The 18,780-nt window shown below is 40.6% G+C and overlaps 1 protein-coding gene across 2 annotated transcripts; it reads left to right on the top strand.

The window, feature by feature from the left end:
* Window positions 1-4,811: 4,811 nt before the first annotated feature.
* On the top strand, window positions 4,812-18,076 carry APOOL (apolipoprotein O like). 2 transcript variants are annotated; one of them, XM_053955894.1, is made up of 9 exons: window positions 4,812-4,856; window positions 8,012-8,116; window positions 8,682-8,801; window positions 9,826-9,880; window positions 10,031-10,129; window positions 10,479-10,570; window positions 10,927-11,013; window positions 12,603-12,759; window positions 14,445-18,076. In XM_053955894.1, the coding sequence occupies exons 1-9, from the start codon at window positions 4,845-4,847 to the stop codon at window positions 14,540-14,542; spliced, it is 825 nt and encodes a 274-aa protein (XP_053811869.1). In that variant the 5' UTR covers window positions 4,812-4,844; the 3' UTR covers window positions 14,543-18,076. The 2 variants fall into 2 exon arrangements, with proteins under 2 accessions (XP_053811869.1, XP_053811866.1); XM_053955891.1 differs by lacking the exon at window positions 4,812-4,856 and adding an exon at window positions 6,427-6,512.
* Window positions 18,077-18,780: the final 704 nt, after the last annotated feature.

The raw sequence follows: 18,780 nt of genomic DNA on the forward strand, positions 1-18,780 counted from the left end.
TATTAAAATTAGTGTCTTCATTCAGAATTCCTTCAGGTAAAATGTCTCAGCCCATACACTTTCTCTGACACTCCACAAGCTGAGTCTTTTTGTTACCGGCTATTTTTCATTACAACTGATTTAATGCTCCCCCTGAGGTACTGATTCCCCTCCTTTTTTAATACTGTTCTGTATTCAGTGACATGTCAGATCTTTGAAAGTGTCTTAATAGCTCTCTCGGAATCACTTCCTGAGAGAGCCAAGACATTTTTCTTGGTTTCATTACTTTAAGTGAAAACTACCCTGAGCTTGCTCTAATTGACACGAACAAAAATCAAAGGAGGAGGAGGAGGTTGTTATCAGCACATTCAGCTCTGGCTGCTGCCTTTTGAGCTGGGAATGTGGTGCTCCACTGGCTTTTTCCAAGGAAAAAGAAATGAGTGTTGCAGAGAATTGTACATGGCCAGTTAAGTCTCTCACTCCGCTCAGCAGTTATAGAATGCTTGTTCTCCAAGGTCCTGTGAAGGACACTACAGGTACCTTTGAAGGAGTTACTTTACAGTGGCTCTGGGAAGGGCTCAGCCTCCTCAAAAATGGTACAATTCTGCTGCTGACCTTTAGGAGATTTCACTTTAAATGTTAATAGGACCTCTGGGAGAAAAATGAAGAATCGGTAGAAATTGTTTAACTCAACACAAATCTGAGGAGAACAAAGAACATTCTTATCTTTGTCTCAAGTAATGCAAATCAGGACAAGATTATCACAAACCTTACTTGCCATATTCTTTCCTCATGTGGTTTTACTGTCTTCCGAAGTGATAAAAGCATTCTTTAAATGCTTTAATAAAAATATTTATGAGCAAGGTGATATAGCTGGGAGCTGTTGATCCTTGAGGAGAGACAGCTCTGCCAGCAGAGCTATTTTGTGAAAATTCACCAACAGTTTGTACAGACCCTTCATGCAGTGGGGAACGAAGTCCTTCAAAGACGGTTTGTGTAAAACGACCCTTGGCTAAGGCACGATGCAGCACAACAAACCCAGCCCCTCTGCAATGCCTGTCAGCTGCCCCTGGACTAGAGGATACCACCAGGCAATTTAATTATAGGTTAAATACTTGTCAGTAAAGCAAGTCTCGTGTCTCTACAGAGGTTCTGGCTGTCTCCAGATCCAGGCTTAGGGAGGTTCCTTAAGGAAGAGAGCACAGGCCTGTCTTGTATTGCTGGGCCTCAGCTTGAACCCCATTCAGGGCAGACACGTGTTCCCCGCATTTAACTTTAGACAAATAATTGTTGGCTGGGTCTCATAAAGGATTTTATTCTCTCCTCAGTTCTCACAGTAGGGAAATGATGCTTTAGGGCAGCCAGAAGGGCACAGGTTTTCCATGGTAGATTTTCCATGCAGCACATGCCTTAAGGCACACCACATCACCTTCCCTGCTGCCAAATGATGTTTATTTACCACTAGGACAAACGATGGAGGAAAGATTGGAGAAGCAATATTAGCTATTCATTTATATTCAGTATTAAAAAGCTCTTTTTCTTTCAGAATGTTTCCCTCACTAAAGCTGAGGCTCAGGGTAGGTTTCCCAGGCAGGATGCTGTGGGGAAAGGTCCTCCATCTCCTCTCTCAGATGAATTCACACCATGTGGCTGAGTCTCTTGATGGGTGTTAAGTGGGCACAGATCTGAAAATCCCATCTGAAAATCCCATCTGAACTGTATCAGCTGATGTATGGAAATTTCATGGCTATTTAAACCAAAACTACTAAGTTGTGTTTCCTTAGTTGATGTTTATAGTTATTTTCTTTGCTCCCATTACACACAAGTGAAATGTGATGTTTCTGATCAGTTCCACTCTCTAACATGTGGGCAGGGAACTCTCCACTCTGGATATAACTAACAGAAAAAGGAACATTTTTTAAAGGTTATTTTCTATATTTTACGGGTTATGCCACTCTTGCACATCCAGAAGGAGGTTTATAAATAATATTGAGTTTTTATCAGGTTTGAAGACAGGTGTTATACTACTGGGACCTCTTCTTAATAAAAATATTTAAATAATTCAGACAGAAACTGCCTTCAGGAAAAGAATCATATTCACTCTTAGTGCAGGCCAGACAGATATATCTTTTTGTCAAGAACATACATGTGTTAGAAGTGATAGTTAGGGACTTTAAGGACTAATGCTACTGTATGAGCAGTATTTGAAGGAAAGCAATGTTGTAAAACTGATCAAATACGTGAACAACCTGCTGTTTGACCAGCTAAGCCCTGTAGCTTCTGTCCTCACATTTCTAGAATATTTTTCATCCTCAGGTGTTGGTGAGGGTATCAATACAGATCTTTTTACTAACAGTAAACGCGTCTGTCCGAATGCTGCAGATTAACTAAGGATGTCACATTATACATATTAACTATTGCATTTTTTCACTAGCAACCACAAAACAAATATGTCTTAACAAACTGTGTTTGCTGGCCAAATTACCAGTAAGACCCTGTTACCAGTTAAGACTTCTGTTTTACTGAGAAACAAGGATTTCAACTTAAAAATCTGATGAGAAAACAGGTTAGGATATAAGAGAAATGCACTAGTATTAATAAACGTTTTACATTTGACACATACTGTATTTACAAAGACAATATCCTTGTAAGACCATTAATTGCTGGGCCATAGGTGACTTCCATCTAGGTTACTAAATAGCTAATAAACCTTGTACAGAGCCTTTTTTAGATAACGCTTACATGTATGGAAATGTATGACACCCTTGTACTATGGCTTGCACTTTACTTGCATTAAACTGTGAAGTAGGCTGTAGTAATGTCTTTGTATATTCAGGGGTTGAAATACCAAAGCACTGGAGTCTCGTACTGCTGGTGTTCAACCTGTCCAACGTGCTGACAACGTGTATTTTGCAAACCCCACCAACTTCAAATCTTCGGCAAATAACGCTATGGGGTCTCCATGGTCTTTGTTTCTTTGTAAATATAAACATTCTTACTGTTTCTGTAGCAATAGGAGGTTATAAACCAAACTTTCACTAGGACTGTTTTCAATAACAAAAATAAAAATAAAAATAAAAATCTATAGCGCCTTGTAAAAAAATCATGGAGACTCCATGACCTGTGGGCATTTTTGTTTACAAGCAGTATGTATATATGTATTAGAGGCAGAACTGTTATTTATCACAAAGTTATATTGTGGATGATTCTTTCTTAAATAAATATATGTTTTCTGTCATTAAGAAAAATAAGTATTTTAGAGCCATCTTGAGAAGTTTGAAGTGTCAAGCTTCAAATACGAGTAATCTTCCATGTTTCAGCCTTGTTTTTCTAATCAGCTGGGAGATGAACTGAGAGGCAATGGGAAACCACCTGTCCATGCCAGGGAAAATGCTGGAGTTGTACGTTTTTGAGCATTCTGCAACGTTTCTATAATGCCCATCGTGCTTAATGCTTTGATGAGCAGATGCTCCATCAGTACCGCAGTAAATCCCTCAGCTCGTGGATGCTACAGAGAGAAAACCAATGGTTCTAGACTAATACAGGTCAAACGAGGTTTCAACCCCTGGATAACACAGTATTTCTTCAGTTTCACAACAGTATTTTTAATTTTATACTCGTCTGTGTTGAGAGATAATCCAATAGTTTCTATAGGTAATGAACATTAGGTTTCTTTTTTCCCTCTTTCCAGATGAGTTCTGTGTGAATTACTGTAACCGGCTGCGTTTTCTATCACAGATTAATAACTTGTTAACTTTTTGTGTGTCTACAATGAAAATTTATGAATGGAAAACTTCACTGTGTGTTACTCACTGGGCATATACCTCATGGTACATTGCACAGACGTGTAAGTTGTAAGTTGCACTGCAACATTAAAAAAAGGAACATATTGCTCTTTTTTCAAAGATATTAACTTATTTAAGAGATATAGTCTGTACATTATTAAAAAAAAAAACAAAAAAACAAAAACAAAACCAAACATTTATTCTTCCTAAATTCAAACAAAGCTTTTGTTTTTTTGGGGGGGGGGGGGAAAGAAAAAGTTGTAAACTTCAGTTGTAAATTTGGACTTCAATAAACGAATTATCTGCACTTAGATTGTGTGTTTGTGGGGGATTTTGTGTGTTCTGAGGGTGATCCCGGCCGAGTGCGATGCGAGCTGAGGAGCAGCGCTGTCGATCTGAGGGAGATCCCGGCTGAGGGCAATGCCGCCCGATGGGAGCGCGATCCCTGCCCCGGCTGAGGGGGATCCCTGCCCACCTTGGGGCGATGGCGGCTGAGACGGATCTCTGCCCGATTGAGGGCGATCTCGGCTGAGGGCTATCCCGCCCCGGGTGAGGGGAATCAATCCCTGCCCGCTTTGGAGCCATGCCCGCCCTTGGCTGAGGGGGATCATCCCTGCCCGCTTTGGAGCCATGCCCACCCTTGGCTGAGGGGGATCATCCCTGCCCGCTTCGGGGCCATGCCCGCCCTTGGCTGAGGGGGATCATCCCTGCCCGCTTCGGGGCCATGCCGGCTGAGGGCGATGCTCGCCCCGGCTGAGGGGAATCCGTCCCTGCCCGCTTTGGGACGATGCTCTCCCCGGCTGAGGGGAATCCGTCCCTGCCCGCTTTGGGACGATGCTCTCCCCGGCTGAGGGGAATCCGTCCCTGCCCGCTTTGGGACGATGCTCTCCCCGGCTGAGGGGAATCCGTCCCTGCCCGCTTTGGGACGATGCTCTCCCCGGCTGAGGGGAATCCATCCCTGTCCGCTTCGGGGCGACGCCGGCCGAGGGCGATCCCGCCCGGCCCGACGCGGTCCCGCCCCGGCCCCTCGGCCCCGCCCGGCGCGGCCCTTCCCGCGCGCCGTACGCGGCGCTGTCCAACATGGCGGCCAAGGTGAGTGTCCGCCCGCCCTCAGGCCGGCGCTGCCCCGGCCCCGCGGCTCCGCTGCCCCTCAGGCTCCGCTCCCGCTCCTCCGCCGGCTCGGGACAGCTGAGGCGGCTCCGTGCGGCCCCTCGGCAGCGCCCGGCCCGCCCGCAGGTCCGCCGGTCTGGCGGGAAGGAGCCCCCGGTGCCGCGGAAGCCGGGGTCAGGTGGAGCAGTGGGGCAGTGAGAGGTGTCTGTGGTGGTGGGGGGCTTGAGGGGAAAGAGCTGGTTCGAGAGGTGTTAAATTGTACAACAGGGAGTAAAAGCCGTGTTGCTCCTCTCTGGTTCTTCTCCATTTACTCGCAGCCCCCGAAACACCTTCAGCTCGAGGAATATCAAGATGATAGTTTGGTAGTAACATGATAAAGTGCTACTGGTGCTGTACATCACTAAAAGAAGGCTGTTAAAATCATGCTGTTACGAGCTAACAGGGTTACAAGTATCTAAAATACCGCTAGTTGTAGGAATAATACAGTGTCTTTAAACAGAAAAACATGCATGTAAAGATCTAAGCTTTCTCACAAATATTTAGACAGGTTTTCCAGTGTTGGCAGTCAAATTGATGAATAGGTTGCTCTCACATTAATCTTCTTATTTACTTTTTTAAAATATTTAAAATGTGTATATATGTGGAAAGGAAAGGATGGTGCCAACGAGGACAGACAGAAATTAAAGCATTTTGCTTTAGTTTGTTAAGGCAAAAGAAATGTTGGCTTTGCTGTCTGGCTGGGTGATCCTGAAGTAGCTTGGTTGGCTCAGTACATAAATCTGAATGATTCAGTACCTTTAGTGAAGTGACATCATTTTCTGTGTGTTATTTACTATGAAATATTTATTAGTAAGAGTTTTATTCTTCTTAAGATTTCACTCTCTGTGGGTCACTCACCAGACCAAGATTAAAACCAAATCCGTGGAATATCAGTGAATTGAGGTGAAGTGGAGGGATCTGTTCCATTTGTGGGGGGGTTTGGTGGTTGTCATCAGAGATTTATAAAGACATACCTGAATTAGGATACTGGATTTGGCCTACGAGCTTAGGGCAAGCATCATGTCTCGTGTAATTTCTGGGAAACATAAACCAAAAGGATGTGAGACAGTTTTGTGACCCACCTCAAGACATCTGAGTGGTAGGAGAAAGTCATAAACCTATGACTCTTTATTCTTTAATTAACATTTTTTCATGGAAAATATAATACGAGGTAGCTGCTAAATTTTAATCTTATTTTTACCTGGCTAGTAGATTCCCATTTTGTGATACAGAAGTCATGTTTTTTTATATAAATCCATGCATCAGATTTTTGCATATGCTCCACTCCTTTGATTCCATTTTGAGGCAGTTCCTGCCTTCAGGGGAAGTTTCCTGCTCCAATTCTTGAAGCAAGCACACAGAATTTGCAGTTTCAGTGGGAAACAATGTCTTGAAGATTAGCATAAATTAACTATATGGCTTTATTATGGTTTAGTTTGTATTCTGCATCTTCTGAGTAGAAGATAGTGAATTCTTTGTAATGATGTAGCTTTTTAACTTTTTTTTTTAATAGAATCTGTATTTTTGATCGTTGATAAGATTCCAACACTTTGAAGCAGATTGTTTGAAATGCAAAGACTTAAAGCCAAAATTATCCAGGTACATTTGACAGTTTTATTACTACATTTTGAATGGTCTTACTCCAATTCTACTATTAAGAGGCATAGCTGCAACAGTTTTCTGCTAGCAAGCATATAATGCATTTCTTCAGCAAATAATTGCTGTGCAGGCTTCTCGTCAAAAATATTGCCACGTCTGTTTGTCTTTGGTGTGTTTTTTATTTCTGGGGGAGAACCTTCAGGTTGTCAGTGTAGGTCAGGAGCTTGGCAGTGGTGTTACAGGGAATGTTGTAACACTGCCCGTTGACCTTTCCTTCTGGTGCTGCTTAGCTCTGTGTCTGTGCAGAATTCATCTCCAGGAATGTCACCTGGCTTTTGTGCCTGCAGCAATTTCCTGGATTGCTCAAAAAGAAGATTTTTATTTATTTGTAAGTCAGTTATCAGCTGATGTTCTGGAGTCATTCTACTGGCTGGACATGCAATCCCAGGGTGTTTACAGCTCCAGCCTGTTGCAGGTGTTTTTCTCTGTGCTTCTTTCCTAGTGTTTGATGTAACAATATGATCCTGCCATTTCTTCATTCTCAGTAACTTCTGTAGAAGTTTTCATAGGTAAATACTTTTTGGTTTCTTTAGCTAAACAGTATATGATTTTTGTTGTTTGATACATAATGCCTGATAAGGAACTTTTAATCAAATAATTTCAATAAATTAGTACTGGAAACAACTTAGCTAATTGAGGTCTTTTTAGTGCACCTCGTGATTAGATAAGGAACAGCTCCATGCAGTGAAGCCTCTTTAGTGTAGTCAAGGTGATGTTGCTTTTTCTTTTACTCTGGTTCTTTGTGATTTCAGTAGAAAAGAGTGAAACCCTCTTGGGATAACTGCTAGAGTAAATGTTAGCCAGTACAGCTATTTCCTTGGATCTTTAAACATTTATATGTTTGTCTGCAGGCACCCAAAAGTAACGCAGTTACTGTCAGTCAGGAGCTGGACCACTTTGATCATTCCCTGTATAGCTTTCTCTTTTACATTGAGAGCAGAATCCATTGTGACTTTAAAAAATATATTTTTTTAAGTGAACAATGCAACTTTCTCATGCTCTATCACTTTTAAATTCAGTTTTTCTTCTAGTGTCTACTGAAAATTGGTGTCTTGTTCTGGTAGCTGCATGGAAATAAGCAATCTGAATTATGATAGGTTTAAAATAGTTTTTCTTTAATAATTCTTCAAAAATGGAGTTCCTGCGTGCTGAGTAAATTACAACTGAATTTACCCAAACAGGTGATGGAAGCATCAGCGTAGCTTTGAACACAAAGTTCTTCCTGGTATTGTAGACATAAAACTGTTGTCAGGGATCTTTAACCTTTTCTTTACCGTTATAATTTCAGAAAATCTTTGTGTAAGTCAGAAGACATTTCTAGAAGGCATAATGCTTAAAAAAGGTTTTAAAAGTGACTTGTTTAATCCCATATTTGATCAATCCAGAGGGAAAATTTAATTTCAGCATTAAGGCTCCTTTTTTTCATCTCTCTGTCCCAGGTGGCAAAGCTGGCAGCTGTTTGTTCTGGGCTGCCGTTTGTATGTATTACTGTATATGCAGCAACAGAAAAGGAATCAAAAAGTCAGCTGGTGAAGCCAGATAAGGTATGAATCTTCCTCTTTCTTGGTCTTTAAAATAATACTAGAAAAACCTGCAGAATAGCAGCTCTGTCCATTGAATTATATTATATTACCCAGTATCTAAAATACATAGCAAAGTAATATATGATAATAAATAACTGACCACTATGGCTCAAATAAAACACAAAGTGTTGTGATACTAAATTAGTGAAGTTCTATCTCATTTTCATTATTGCAGTATTACAAAAATACAGTCAGAAAAGGTGAAAATAGAATACTTACTGATGAGTCCTTTTCTAATGTGCAATTTCTAGTAATACACACATCCACCTTTTAATTATTGTTGCACATGCCTTTGCTGCATACTGAGTAATTCTGATTCTTAGACCGTGTATGATTGTTTCCAAAGAGTCAAGTCCCACTTGGGTAGAGTCAGTTTGGAACTCTGAAAGTTGGTAATTCCACACAGATGCTCTGTGGGCTGCAGTGGGAACGCTGAGGGTTTGCAGGCTTGAAGAACCCCGGTGCAATGCAGCAGCTCATGAGAGCAGAGCTGTGGCCCTGCTGCTCAGCTGTGCTTTGTTTGCAGCTCCCCATTTACAGCGCGCCCCCCCTGAGCTCCAGGTACATCGAGGAGCAGCCGGGGCACCTGCAGCAGCAGCTCACGGCCCTGCGGACGACGACCGGCCGCTATTTTGGGTGGTGCCAGGTAAGGGATGCACCCAGCATTCCCTGCAGTTCTCTCAGCCAACCACTGAAAAAACAGGTTACTTCCCCCTGGAGGGGTTTTTTGGCAGTTCCTTGTCTTAGCATAAGATAATTTTGGATGGAAAAATGAGCCCTCCTTCTACAGCATGAATTATGTCGGTAAATTCTTGCTGGGAGAACTTAAGGGTGTTTTGGAGTCTGAAATTCCAGGTGCAGTCCGTGGAGAAGGAGCTGCTTCCAAAGGGCAGTACCTGACAAAAAAGACAAGCAGAATGCATCCCATGTATCTGTTGCAGCAGGCTGTTCCTCACGAGTCATCAGAAACACCTCTCTGTTGCTGCGTGTTCCAGGTGGAGAGGGAACTGTGGTGCCTGTTACTGCTTTTGTACCTGCTGGGAAGCAGCAGCTTCACCCTGGCTGTTGGCCAGAGGAGATTTTGTGCTTGTGTTTTATTTTTGCAAAGAAATGTAGTACCTAATAGTTGAAAAAAAAATGAAAATGTCTTCAAAATGTATTTTCTGTAAATTGTGATTACACTGGTCTGTGAAAGTGTTGTCAGTGACTGCATGACTGAAATAGTCTTGTTATAAAGCTGTACCAAACTTTTAATGTCATTAATTATTGTATGAGTTCCTGCCACTGAGTAGCACTGACCTCTGGTGGTATAAATTCGGTGCTGCTCTTTCAGTTTTCCTGGGAAGAGAAGATTGTATTTTATAATTGAATTTTCCTATACAGTTGGCATCCAGGTGTTTTCCTACTCTAGAGTTCCTGAGATGTCCGTTTTGAAAGGGAGCTTACATTAGAGAGATTTTTTTTAATTGATTGTCAGTGTAAGTTTTAAAAATATAAGTATTTCTTTGTCACAAATAAGGTAGATTTCTCCATAGCCTTTCTAGAAGGTCATTGGTTTGGATTTTTTAAAGTTACACAGTATTTCTTTGTCTCATTGTGCTGAGATATGTGTGAACAGCTACTTTTGCAGAGATTTTACTTTCTGGTTTTGATCTTTTCTTTCCTTGTAGAGTGTCTATGTCTTTATTAAAAATGGAATAATGGATTCAATTCAGTTTGGAAAAGGTAGGCAAGTCACATATCTGTCTCATTTCATCTATATAAACTGTCAGTAAAATCAAAATTTTCACCTTTATTTCTTAAGTGGGAAATAAAATAAAATGACTGATACTGAATTGCCCTGCTTCTTTTTTGTCTTTCTTTTCCATTCCTTAGATGCTTATGTTTACCTGAACAACCCCCCGCCGGAATTTCTTCCCAAAGCCGCTGTTGTTACAGTGTCGGGCCTGGCTGGTGTAGTGCTGGCAAGAAAAGGTAGGGTTGGCTTGTTTTCATTACTGGCCTGTGGGTATGGAGCTTGTAACAGTTCTAGTGGTCAGGACACTCTCCTGAAACATCGGCAAAAGCCTGTGGGACTTAAATAAATCCTTCCTGGTAAATGAAGGGACATTGTTGATTGCTGTTAGGAACTGGCTGAGACCTGACAGAGCAGGACTGGACAGACTAATGATACAATTCTTCTTCTCATTCTTCATAATATTGGAAAACCTAGTTTGGGTTATTTCTCTTTCAGAATATCAATCTCTCCTGCATTTAATTGCTACAACTACTTAGTTTGCATTTCATTTTTTTCTAATTATTCAAAATATTTGGCTTTGTACAGGTTCTAGATTTAAGAAAATTGCTTATCCATTGGGACTTACTACTGTAGGATATTCTGTTTGTTACCCAGCTCAGTCAGTGGTCATTGCTAAGGTAAGTTTCTAGTTTTATCTGTGGTCATTTCCAACATAGTGGGAAAAGTTTGAATCCTTTAACTTTGTGCTTCATCTATTGTGCCAACATTGCCAGAACACTGTTTGCTGATCAGGGTTTGATTTCATTTGGAGTAGGTGGATTTAGCATGGAAATGTTTCCTGTGGATTCCTAATATCAATTTAAACATTATTTACAATTTACTTGATGTAAGGTAAATATGCACTAGATCTTGAAAAGTGGATGCCTTAGGATGGAGTTAAACATATTCTCATGCAAACGTGAATAATTTCATTTGAATGGTCTGTCTTTGTATTTTAAAAATTGTTGTTAAATTATGTTTTTCTAAAAAATAGGTAACAGGGAAAAAGTTACTTTGTGCGAGTCATCAGACCTATGAGGCTGTGAGGTCACTGTGGGCAGACAAGGAAACTGTCACCAAGGTAGGACTTGGGAAGTAATGACAGCTCACACATTGAGAGGGAGCTTAGAAAGTTCTGGTCTCTTCTGCTGATGCTGTTCAAGGTTCACTGATGGTGTTCAGCAAGGCACAAACCCCAGTCTGATCTTTTTGTTACTTCAGTGTTTAGTTGTTTTTACACCTTTCATGCCAGTAGATCCTGAGATCCTCTCTGTAGTCCCACAATGCATGCAGGGTGCACAAGAGAAGAATGAGTTTCTCTTTAGAGCTTCTTTTTTTATCTTGGCTTAAAGGATCCATTTTGATTCAAGTTTTGGTCCTAAACAGCCCCTGAATTTAGACTAAAGACACTCAGGATTACAGCAGGTATGACTGGCTTTTACTGCTCTACAACCCTTGCAGGAAGTCTGGTTTATTTACCTTGTGATATGAATTGTCCATGGCTGATTTATTTCTTCTTCTTGTCCTGTCCTCATGGCAGCCATAGTGAATAAATGATCAGTAACCTCTTTATATTGGCCTACTACATATGGAAAAGTTATCAGGCTTTTTGACATTCTCTTCCCCACCTTCTCTTACAGAGCAGGCTTTCTAACTCTGCTATAATTCTTGTTCTCCTCGGAATTTCCTCTAGTTTCTCTGCTTTTTCTGTTTTTAGGGGATTTTGTGTGTGGTTTTTAAGTGAGGCAGTCAAAAAAGGACATATTAAACAGCTGAAGCCTTGCCAGCAGAGAGGAGAGGGCAATATGAACCTTCTGTAAATTACAAATGGAATTTGGATTGGTAATCCCAGATTTAAATGTGGGGTTTATCCAACCCAAAATGTGGGGTTTAACCAACAGGTTTTTTTCCTCAAATGGAAATTTATGAAACCTTGACAAAGTAGCACTTCCCAAGTAAAATTGCAGCTTTGCACAGTAGTTTTTCATTGCTCTTTTCAATGAAAATTTCTATTTCTCAGTTATATTAATGTGTAGAAATATTTTGCTTTAAATTTACAGTGCTCATTGACATGCAGTCCTCACCCTTTATTTCTTCTGAGAAGCACAAATGGAATTCTGAGTTTTGAAAATGAGATTCAGATAACTGTCATTAAACTGATAGCAAAACAAGAATTGATGTGGTACAGACACTTTTATTAACTTCATTTTTTTTCTCTGAGTGAAGCCTCTTCCCAAGACATATTATTTCTCATTACCAGGGTGTAACCATGATTTATCTTTCCATCTCCTGCTAACTAGGGGTAGTAAGTGTTCTGTAAACACTCAGGGCTATTTCAGTCTTGTGTAAGGTTAAAGGCTCCTCACCTGGAAATGAAATTGTGAAGTTCTTGGAGGGTCTCGTGTAAAACCACAGCTTCAGTCCTAAGTATATACTCATGACAATTTCCCTTCTACATGAATTTATTCTATCTGATCTGTGGGGTTTCATGAATTTTACTTTTTCCAGCTGTGCCCCTTGTGTGCAGCTGACTAGTTGAATATCTTTGTATGATGTCATATCTGAAAATAATTTCATAAAAGATAAGCTCCCAGACTTTAAAGCTTTATTTTGCAATAATGTATTAAGCATATACCCATGTGCTTTCTTTTATTAATATTTGGTTCACAGCTGCAGCAAGAGTCAAAACCAATTATGCAAGAAGATAAGAAAAAGAAGGGAATTTCTAGTACCAAACCCGAGTCTGCTGTTGAGTCAAGATCACTTAACAGAACAGAATCTTTTCCAGTAGAGTGTTGGAGTAATGAAGATCCAGTGCCTTCATCAGGTGAATTAAACATTTCAAGTGTAATCTCAGGGCAACTTGCAAATCCAATTAGTTGAGTTTATTTTGCACTGACTCTTGCTCTAAACTGGAGCAGGCTGTCAGTGCATATTATTCTTGAGAGCATATTTTACATGCTGTCATTTAATACATATTTCAGAGCCTCAGGGAGGTGATAATTTTCTCACTGTGGACCCTGTCATAATAACAGAATTATATATTTGCTGTTCTCTCTCAATAATGTCAGAGAACCAATATTAATGTAAACCAGGTTCTTTCACAGGGCAAAATAAGGAATAATCCAAATGCAAGCCACACAAAAAGGTTTTAATTTGGACTAGAATTAGAAAATTGAAGTCTCTAATGGATTTCATTACTTTTAGCCTCTGCTAACAGTGCAGAGATGATCCACAGTGGAATGAAAGGGTGTGTAATTGAGAAATGAAGCACTGGATTTTATTTTGTTGGCTTTTCTGTAGTGGATCCTTGTGCATCTTAAGTGGTTTAGCTAATCAACTAGATCACATAACAGCCTGTTTAACAGGCAAAAATTTGGTAGTCCAATTTTTAAGAGAAAACAGTGGAATTACCTATTAAAGGAGAACTAAATTTGTTTTAAAATATTGCCCTTTTGAAAGGGCAACTTCTAAATTTTATTTTTTACAAGGAAATCACTTGGAAGGAAGGAATTGTGACCAGAGATTTTTTTTTCTGGAAAGCAAGCAGAACACATTTGGATAACGCTTTTAGTATTTTTTTCCTTTATTTTCACTGTAGTATGCATTCACATCTTTGCTTTGCACCTGAACTTTTTTCTGATTTAGTTTGTGGAATGCTTTGATCTGTTTTTACACTTGCTCCAGGCCAAACTGTCTTTATTGGGTTTGTGTTCATAGATCTGTCGTTGCTTTCATAGGCAGAATTAGTTCATGTCCTTAATACAGCCAAAAATATCCATGCCCTAAATGAATCTGTGTTGCCAGAGATGTTTATTTTCTCAGTCCAAGTGGGGCAAAGCTTTCAGGAGAATGTAACACCCTTTGTTGGATCAAGTGATGTAGCTAGAAAAGAAGCAGATCAGGAGCAGGAACCAGAGCCCCAGAAAAGCTGCCTTTACATTGCCCTAGATCCTCTGGAATTGCAGTATCATTAAATATGGCAGCCTGTGCACTGTCCTTCAGTGAGTGGGAGGGTTCAGTGCTTTACTAAACTCAGTTTCTGGTTTTTGGAAGTTCAGAAGTGAAACTAGGTGAGAGTGCTTGTCATTTGGAATTCTTGCCATCTGGCAGCAGCTTCAGGGGAGATCTGGCAGGGTTGGTTGTGGGATCCAGCTCTGCTCCTAGACAAGAAACACTAGAGAGCTTTTTCCATACCTCAAACTTTCCCTTCCTTTCCATGAGTTGGGCAAAGCATCACAATTTCTTCTCTCACTCTGCTGGGTTAGGAAGTGGTGTTGGAGATTGAGAAGAGGTCCTGCTCTCCATCCACTGCTGTGCCCAGCATTCCAACATGCCCTCATCCTCCTCTATCAGTTCTTAACACACTCTGAACTGGAACAGACAGATTTTGATCTTTTCTGAGTGTTTGGTAATACAGAAATTCTCAAAATGTATCACTAAGCTTTTTTTTCCTTACAGCTCAAGGATATGCATACTTTTTTAACCATATTTCTTCACTATCTCTAACAGGAGCAGTGAAGACATCAAAATTTAAGCCTGATCCAAAACTTGCGGACCATGGTCAGTCCAGCCCAGAAGATGTGGACATGTACAGCACCAGGAGCTAAGCCAAGTCTGCTTTACAAAATGCAAAATGTTACAGATAAGGGGGAGGGAAGAAGGGAAGGAATAATCTTTACAATACATACTCTGTGAAGTATAATTTCATCAGATATTTTCTTATCTCCAATTTGTATTATTGACTTACATGATTCTGTTTAGTGTTTATTTTGTTCCTGACTCCATATAAGCAGTGGGAATTCACTCAGTGTCATTAGTGAGACACTGAGAAAACAAGATTTGTCAGTGTCTTCTCCCAGTGGGGCTTCTCTGTGCCAAACTTGCTAATAAATGTCACTTCACAAAGGATATTTGAAAATGCAAACATATCTCTGCTTTGGCTCAGATGTTCGTTGATGTGAATGAAGAATGTGAGGGATGGGGTTTGCAGAGGCTTCTTTGTCTTTTATCTTTCAGCTCTGGAATGAAGTGCAAGTTCCTGCTGGTCTGAGTATCCTTAAAATCTCCGTGATTGTATCATGTGATCAGCATTGGCTCTAAAGCTTGTGTAAAAGAGTCACTTTTTTCATTACAAAATAATTTGGTACTGTTTGCCTCTTTCACAAAGGTGAATGGAAACAACTCCTTGTCCTGCACACCTCTGCTGTGGTCAGATGTCTCTGAAGTTGAGGAAAAACACACAACTGATCTCTAAACATCCTTCCTAAACTGTGCATCAGCTTTCAGCTACTTCTGATAATTGGAAGAACTGTGTTTGCATTGCTTAATCCATGAAACTGATACTGAATTTATATAAAGTCCATTAGAAGTGTTTAGGAAGTTGGAAATCTGTAGTTTCAAGGTTTAAACTGCTGACAGTAAAAATGCAGAAGTAGCAGGCAGCCAACTTTTTCATCCCACACGTTTGTATGCAGTATCTCATTGATTTTGGTAGGATTTCTGTGAAATTCTGTTTTTCCATAAGAATGGTATTAGAAATTAAGTTTCCTAGGATGGAACTTTCAAACACTGCTTTTATCATGGTGTATATCCCTGTACTTCTGTTCATCCTCCATTTCTCTTCGTTCTGTCACCTTTTAATTAAGGAAAATATGGGCTTTGCTGTGAAGTTGAGGGGGAAGCAAGAGAAACCACATGAACAGATAGTGTAGATGGAAGGCTAAAGCCTGAAATACTGCTGTTTTCAGCACTGGGATGTGATGTGATATTTGCTCCTGCTCTCCAGAAGAAGAAATTTCACAACCTGATTTCTTCTCCAAGGCTGCTGATGCAAAGGCAAATGACCAGTGAAATACAGGCAGAATTCCTGGTGTCCCTGTGGGATCAGCAAAGTTGTGAGGAGGTGCTGCAGGATGGAATGTGCAGAAGGCACAAATGGTGAATGAGCAAAAGAAGAAAAGCTTTTAGGACAGGTCAGAAGCAAATTGATACTTTAAAATCCAAATTTCAGGGGAAGTGTTGGTCTTTGTTACACAGAGTCCAGTGCAAGGTGAAGTCAGATGTTTAAAAGAAGAATTTTTTTAGTTAAACTTGCCTGGGACAGCTGACAGGATTTAATGCATTTGTTTCTTTAATCATCTCTTAAAGGCCCAGGCAACTGTCAGAATTCAGGCAGCAATCAGAGGATATTAAATCAATCTTCAGAGAGCTCTTGGACATGACACATTTAGTGTTTCATCATAGAGAGAGGAGTAGAAAAATTAGATGGCTGGGCTTCATATACCATTTCCAGGGAAACAGTTAAGTGGAAATTGTGAAGAAATTATCATTTTCAAGTGCATGACTGGGTGCCAGAAATTGTATTATCTGTCTCCCTTTGATAACATTCTAGATAAAAACATGAAGGAAAAGCCATCTACTCCTAAATTGTTAAATTCTAACTTTGAGTGATGTGCTACCACAGCAAGTCCACAGGAAAGGTAAGATGATGGAGATTTGCTTGGATTTTGCAGGAGTTTAGTGTGGTGAGATTTTTCAGGCCATAATGAAAAACTCTGCCGAGGAATTGGTCTCATGGGAGCAGGGAGAGGAGCTGCAGGATTGCTGTTATGGAAGCAGCACATCTGCCCTTCCCAGGAGAGCAGCCTTTGGACACTGCCTCTTCCCGGGTGCCAGAAACTGCCCCGGGACTGCCCAGGGACTGAGGGCACTTCCACTCAGATCTGCTGATGCAGGTGGGGGTGTCTGCTCTGCAGATGTCCCTTGGCTCTTTGGGCAGGCAGGAGCCAGGAGTTCCATGCCAGCCCCTTCATTGCAGCCCTGATCCTGTTCATGCTGTGCACGGCCCTGGTGCACAAAGCTCTCCTGGGGCTGGATTTCAGGCTCTATTTACTCCTCGGGGCAAGACTGGGATAGAACTAAACCTCAGAGTTAAACATCTTCTGGGACATAACTGGAGTGTCCCTGTCCACTCTGATGAACAGCAGGATGAGGGATGCAGTTCTGTAGCTCACAGAATGGACTCCCTGTGCTGTGTCATTTTTTGGTAGGTGAGAGGAGTGAGCAGCACAGGATTATTCCAGCTCAGGGTTTGCCAGCTGACTGCCCCATCCCCAGAAGTGTCCAGGGCCAGTTGGGACAGGGCTTGGAGCAGTCTGGGATAGTGCAAAGTGTCCCTGCCTGTGGCAGGGGTGGAAGAAAAGGGGCTGTGAGGTCCCAACCCACGCCAGTTGATAGTGTTGCTGCTGATGTTATGGTCATTTTTTAATTTAGATTTTTCATCAGCTGAGATTGCTCTTTCTCCTCAAGGCAGGGTAATTTTCTGTTTGTTTTATTTGTATTACCAGTTCTTGTTTATTATCCCCACACAGAAGAGTTAAAATTAGAAGGTTTTGGTTGTGAAACAGTTACAGCTAAAGACAACTCTTCCTAACTGCAGCCAAAGAAAGTGGGAGAAAAGTATGGAAGGTTTTGTATTCTGGCTGGGTGTGTTCTCTGCTTTCAGTTTGGACATCTGAACCTCCAGGGGTTATTTAATACTTTACAGCTGACTGCAAGGGGCTGTGGCCACATATCTGTACTAGTAATTTCTAGTAAAGGTGCTATGCAATGGCTTTAAAAAAGCAAATTGACACCTACATGATGCCATGCTTGTGAGTCTTGGGTAACCATGTGCCTGACTTGGGCTCTTGAAGATTTCAGACCCAATAGACAAATCTGTTACGCTGAAAAGTTAACATAAAACATGGGAAAAGTTTTATTGTGAGACATGATTTTATTAATTTATAGTGAAGCACTTTGAAATGCCTCTCAAATGTATCCTTAAGAGTCACTTAATTTTATTTAACAATGCAATAATACATCCTAAAAGTAAGAATGTATATTATAATTTTTATATAAGTTATATATTTGTGAAAAAATCAGGGTCTTAAAAAATGGGGTCACATGGTATTTTATAATACAGAAACAGCTTTAATATAATGCATGGGGGTTTTATTTATGTTTGATTGTATTCAATATAGAGAGATTTGGAGCTTGTTGATATTAATTTTTTATTTACATAAAATTGATTGTGATACTTTATATTGTCATATCACTGCAAAGCACCTGGAAATAAAGGGTGATAAGATACTTTTTAAAAACTAAATTTAATTTCTGTCTGTTGTTTTCATCTGTTGGAAAATTGTCAATTCCTTTCCTTTCAAGTACTTTTTGAGAGTTCATTTGTAATGACTTAGTCACACTTGGTTTATTAATGTTGGGGGAAAAACGTCACCCCTGAAGTACTGAAACATTCCTGGAAAAATCCCTGAAGCAGCAGGACAGACCAGTGCTCAGTGGCCTGCATTTTGAGAAGTGCTTCCATTTTCTTCTCTTGGAATTTTTTCTAAAGAATGGTGTAGTTCAGGACTTGGAAAAAAACTAAAGTTTTTATCCCTGCTGGAAGAGTGACACTGTTCAAGAAGGAAGCAGGTGGTAAATGTGTTTGTCTCAGTGTGACTGTGGCAGTCTTCCAGATAAAGTAATTTGCCAAGCAAGGATCATAAATTATGTAATCCATGGTGTAACCTAAAGAGTGAGTTACTCGAAAGGAGGAAAATTGTGTGGATGAGTAATGGGGCTGTTTTAATGGCACATTGTCCCTGAGGTTCTTGAACAGCTTGGGAGATACTGGAAAGGTATGGGAATGCAGCAGTGTTGTTACCTTGTGGAAGTTTGGAGTATTTTAGTGAAATGCTGAAAACATATTTTAAATCCAATGAAAGTGGGGTCCCACGAAGCCAATACTTTCTAAAAAGGACAGTCAGTAGGCACTGGATTGTGTGTGGCTTTTATTTTAAAGTGC

Source organism: Vidua chalybeata, chromosome 14 (genome assembly GCF_026979565.1).
Source record: "Vidua chalybeata isolate OUT-0048 chromosome 14, bVidCha1 merged haplotype, whole genome shotgun sequence".
Taxonomy (NCBI): Eukaryota; Metazoa; Chordata; class Aves; order Passeriformes; family Viduidae; genus Vidua; species Vidua chalybeata.